Genomic DNA, 5,295 nt, shown 5'->3' on the forward strand with positions numbered 1-5,295 from the left:
TTATCCTGTAGTATCCAACAAAAGGAGGTTCATTTAGTATGGATACCTAGCCACTGTGGTATCAAGGGCAATGAATGTGTAGACGCCCTGGCTAAAGATGCTTGCACATCAATTACAGCCGATCCTGCGCACTTCTCCCTTCAAGGGTATGACCTGCTGAACCTTCCAAAAGCGCATCTTGAGACTGCGTGGCAAGAATATTGGAACGTTTCCAGCAGGAAAAAGGGCAGATTCTTTTTTAACGTCCAACCTTTCATTCAAAGCAAGCCCTGGTATTTCCATTTTAAGAAATTTCCCAAGCACGTGATATCGGTCCTAAGCAGAATTCGTTTAGGCCATTGCTGCACGCCTGTATTCCTACGCAAAATACGCGTACAGGACTCGTCTCTATGTGAGTGTGGACTAGATGAAGGTAGCTTGGAGCACATCTTTTTCAACTGCTCCATAAACACCCCATCCTTCGACCTATACAACCGCCTCATTGAATTAAAGATTCCTGTACCAATTAACTTCCCTTCCCTTTTAACACATTCCTCTCCAGAACTGTTCCATACCCTATTAATTTACATCCTCCAAAATAATATTAAAGTGTAGACTTTGACCAATTTTGGTCACTGTCTATGTGGTTGTGGCAATATTTTAATGTATATATGTTTTTTTTGTGTACTAACAATTTATCAATTTTTATTTATGTGTTTGTTTCAGTGCCGTCTTACTAACTCGACAAGTTCCACAATCAGTGAAAGAACGCATCTTTCTTAAAGTTCACTATATTTTTTTTTTTTTTTTAATTATTATTATTATTTTTTAATATACCTACTTGCTTCTCATATCACTTGTCAGTGGCAGAATCGTCGACGTCGACATCGACGGCATCGTTTGCCAGAAGCAAAAATAGAATAGAATAGAATTATAAAGCTGAAGTTTGTTTGCTTGAACGCGCTAATCTCAGATCCGATTTCAAAAATTATTTCAGGGTTAGATAGCCCATTTATCGAGGAAGGCTATAGGCTACTTTTTATCCGGGTTAGTGCAGAGGTTCCCACGGGATGCGGGTGAAACCGCTGGCAGAAGCTAGTACCAAATAAAACTAGCGAAATTGATTAGCACAACATTTTCCTATCAACACCGCTTACTGTTATCACTATCAACTGTTGATTAAAATTATTTCGTCACTGAAATGGATCCCAATCAAACATATACGCCAATGAAGGAACCAAAATATTGTTTTGTACCAGCCTGCAAAAACAGTTCTAGAGATACTCAAAAAGCATTTTTTGCGGTGCCTAGCTCAGCAAAACAAGAGTGGTGCGATGCTGTGGGTATAGCATGTCCTAAACGTGTTATATATATATGCGAAGATCATCTCAATGTAAGTACCTAAACTAAAATGTTTTTTTATAAACCTGATGCCACAACCACACCACAACAATGCATTGTTCATGTGGTGTCAAAGGTTTTTGGCATGAGATTTGTCACTTGAATTTTGGGTAAAAATGTGATTAAAAATAATATAAAAAAATAACATTGTAAATATAGACATCGAATGTTGTTCATTCTTGGACAGAAGAAACACTCGACTCAATCCTACTTATATTATAAATGTGAAAGTTTGTGAGAATGTATGGATGTATGTTTGTTATTTAATCACGCAAAAACGGCTGGACCGATTTGATTGAAATTTGGTATGTAGATAGGTGATACCTTGGATTAACACATAGGCTACTTTTTATCAACACACCACACGGGCGAAGCCGCTGGCGGAAGCTAGTTATAAAATATATCTCAGAAACAATCTTATAAATTGTTTTATATACATATAATCATAATGATTTTAACTTACAATATAGGTTGTTTTGGGGACAAATATAAAATATCAATTATAATTTATCTTTTAGTTGCAGGAAGATGTGGAGAACTACCGGTATTGGATAACTATGAAAGTGCGGCCAAAATTGAAGTCTCGGTTACCACATTCTCTCAGGAGGACATTAATGGCAACTGTTCATCAAGAAATTATTGAACCTAGACCTAGCACATCTTCAACAGCTTCCTCCTCATTTCACTGTGAAAGTCCAGTCACTACAAAAGTCAGCAAAGGAGTACAAGTAAAACCAAGAACATCGGATAGAACTACTTTTTGTGCCATTTACAAAAAGAAGACAAAAAGACCTTTGCTTCAAGAAGATGATGAGATGGAAGAAGTGTTGTTGCCTTCAACACAAGGAAGTTCTACCTCTGTTGAAATGTCAGAAGTCTCATCAGAAATCTACACTAAAACTGTAATGCAGACCCAGAGAAGCTTTATGCTTGACCTTATTAAAAAAAAAACACAAAATTATATAGGCTTACCAAAGACTTATTATTGGTTAATTAATTATTTAGAAAGTAATCTAAATGTAAAATCTTTTGATATAATAGTAACTTTGTATAAAATTAAAAATAATACCCCATTCTACCAAATCTCAGATTTGTTTGAGGTATCATTAACCACATTATGGAGAATATTTTTCAGAACTTTGTGTGTTCTATCCAAGTTCTTTAAACAATTGATTTATTCCCCTCAAGTATATGATGTCAAAAGAAAGTTACCAGCCTCCTTCAATACCAATAAAGAATATTCAAATGTGTTTTGCATTATTGATTGTTTTGAGATAGAAATTGAAAAACCCTCAAATCCTATTTTCCAGTCTCTAACATGGTCACAGTATAAAAATGCCAATACATTAAAATACTTGATAGCTACAACACCGGATGGTTTTGTCAACTTTGTATCTGCTGGTTTTGGGGGACGTATATCTGATGCCAATATTGTAGAAAAAAGTGGTTTTTTGGATGTGCTGCCACCAAAGTGTACTGTATTGGCAGATAGAGGATTTAAACATGTTGATACTTTACTAAGTAGAAATCAGAATAATCTACTTCGGCCACCCAGTGTTGCAAAAGATCAAAAATTGTCAAAGCGGGATGCTATCAAAAGCAAAGTCATTGCCAGTCTGCGCATCCACGTTGAGAGGGTAATAAGAAGAGTTAGGCTATATAAATTGTTGAAACCACACTCTGTAATAAATAATAAATTAATTCAACATGCAGATGATGCTGTCATTGTGGCATGTGGGTTGATAAATCTACAAGGTTCTATTATTAAGAATGAATAAAACAAATAAAAGACAAATACTATGTAAATTGGTTTTATTTTGCACTTTGTAAAACAGAATTAAAAATAAATTGTTTCCAAAATTCTTCAGCTGCACCTAATAAATATGTCACATGTTTTTCATCATAGTCAACCCAGTACTTATGTAGGAGTTTTGTCTGTTCAAAACTAGGATCCGCAATACAAAACAGTCCTTTTAATTTTTTTGCTGCATGCATCTGTAACATTATCTGAGCTTTATATTTTTCATATAGTTCACCGTCTCTCACATAACTTTTCATTGTCTTATCACTTATGGGGCATTTTATTTCAATCACAAAGTCTTTACAAATTCCATCGGGTGAAACCCCTATGATAGGGGATATTAAAATCAACCCTGTGTGTTGAATTGCTCCTAATTCCTGTTCTAACTCCTTGAGTACTTCTTTTTCTAAAGTTTTGCCCCTTTTAATAGCCTTTGTTTCTGGCACCTTGTAACCTCCAAGAATGCTTTGTACTAAGGCACCATTCTCTGTTTTACAGTGAATGGCTTCATAGATCCTGGACCCTGTGACTCTCCCTTGACGCATAGAATGCCATAGTGTAGAGTTTGCCTGAGCTTTTGTAGCTTCAGCAATAGATTCTACTACATCTTCGGTAATAGTTGTTGCAGAAAATGATTTAAAATTGTCATAGCAGTGATCATCTGCTTGGTGTATAAAATGCAGCACTACATTAAAAACACTAAAGTCGCTCAACTGGGGCTGTTGATTTCCACAGTAATTTAAAATCAATCCCGTTGTGACTTTACGTCTCTTGCATTCTTCGGAAAACATAGCGATATTTACAGTCATGTCAACATTATCTGGAGCTCTTTTCATTTTGCCAATGTTTTTTGCTAAGATGAATTTCTGGTCACCTACAGCTCCAGCAAGTTTTGGTTTACTCCAATAACACGTAGTTGACGTAGTTGATGGTTCGTCTGACCGTTTTATGAGCCAAATTGCAAAGCATATGGCGTGTTTGCAGCCTCCTGCAGAAGCTGCACAGTCGTTGCATTGAACTGTGATAATCTTCTCAACAGATTCATCGATTACAGCTGTAACTTGATATAACTTATATTTCACTCTATGTTCGGGTGTTACCCTGCATTTAACGGTGCATGAGTTACCTTCTCGCTTGACTTCTACATATCCTACAGCTGTGTCAACATATGCTTCACGTGATGCTAGTAATGCCTTGGCACTACGTGTTTCTGCAATATTGTAGCATTCATTTTCGTGCATATATTGCAACAGCATTAAATAGTCCACTTTCGGCAAGTTTCTGCTATCGGCCACTACAAATCCTTCCGAAACCTTCATGGCGATTTAATAAAAACAGAATGAGAATAAAAATTGTGTTATGAACTCAATTGAAAACCAACACCACAAGTTTATACGCGAACCGCCTACAAGCAAGTTTGTCAAACTGACAATGCAATTGACATCTACCATTTTTTTACGGGTGACGGCGAAGCAAAGGTTTTATCGCCATTCCACCGTATGTATGACGTCATTTGGTGCTTACGTCTTTTTAGAATACACCGAATTTCAATGCTGAAATTATGAATGAAAAGTACATATTTTCGAAAAATTGAAAAATATGGGTGCCTTATTTTTTAATTTACTTTTATGTAACGTAATAATACATGTAGGTTAAAAATATGAAATGTTGTCAATTATATGCGGGTCATATTCGGGGGTAAGTAAAAACACTGGTACTCAGCTGATTCCGGGTCCAGCATCGTAGTAGGAGGGGTCACCATCGTTGTCGAATCGATGATGAAATACCTCGGTCTCGTTCTCGACAGTCGGTGGGACTTTGGGCCGCATTTCCAACGCCTCGCTTCCCGATTGTTGGCCGCAGCTTCTGCGCTCTCACGCTTGCTGCCCAACCTCAGGGGACCCAATACCTCCTGCCGGAGGCTCTATATGGGGTCGTGCGGGCGATGGCGCTCTACGCCGCGCCAATGTGGGTGAACACCCTGACGGCCAGCAATCATGCAGTGCTGGGAAAACCTCAGCGAGCGTTATCACGGCGGTCAGGCCCATTATGAAGGAGTGGCTGGAGAGAAGCCACGGCGCCCTCAGCTTCCGGCTGACGCAGGTTCTTACCGG

At 37.8% G+C, this 5,295-nt stretch overlaps 2 protein-coding genes across 2 annotated transcripts; one reads left to right on the plus strand and one right to left on the minus strand.

The window, feature by feature from the left end:
- The first annotated feature begins 960 nt into the window (after positions 1-960).
- On the plus strand, positions 961-3,180 carry LOC124645077. Its single transcript, XM_047184821.1, has 2 exons — positions 961-1,372; positions 1,899-3,180. Exons 1-2 carry the CDS (start codon positions 1,181-1,183, stop codon positions 3,156-3,158), a joined length of 1,452 nt encoding a protein of 483 aa, XP_047040777.1. The 5' UTR covers positions 961-1,180; the 3' UTR covers positions 3,159-3,180.
- On the minus strand, positions 3,178-4,772 carry LOC124645078. The gene has a single exon (XM_047184822.1). The coding sequence runs from the start codon at positions 4,498-4,500 to the stop codon at positions 3,193-3,195; it is 1,308 nt and encodes a 435-aa protein (XP_047040778.1). The 5' UTR covers positions 4,501-4,772; the 3' UTR covers positions 3,178-3,192.
- Between the last annotated feature and the right edge of the window lie 523 nt (positions 4,773-5,295).

This window comes from Helicoverpa zea, chromosome 31 (genome assembly GCF_022581195.2).
Source record: "Helicoverpa zea isolate HzStark_Cry1AcR chromosome 31, ilHelZeax1.1, whole genome shotgun sequence".
In the NCBI taxonomy this organism is placed as follows: Eukaryota; Metazoa; Arthropoda; class Insecta; order Lepidoptera; family Noctuidae; genus Helicoverpa; species Helicoverpa zea.

Bases quoted from the DNA above. Each gene is read 5' to 3' on its own strand.
- LOC124645077 (XM_047184821.1), top strand. From the start codon at position 1,181: ATGGATCCCAATCAAACATATACGCCAATGAAGGAACCAAAATATTGT. The intron at 1,373-1,898 runs GTAAGTACCTAA...TTTATCTTTTAG, and splicing joins TATGCGAAGATCATCTCAAT to TTGCAGGAAGATGTGGAGAA.
- LOC124645078 (XM_047184822.1), bottom strand. From the start codon at position 4,500: ATGAAGGTTTCGGAAGGATTTGTAGTGGCCGATAGCAGAAACTTGCCG.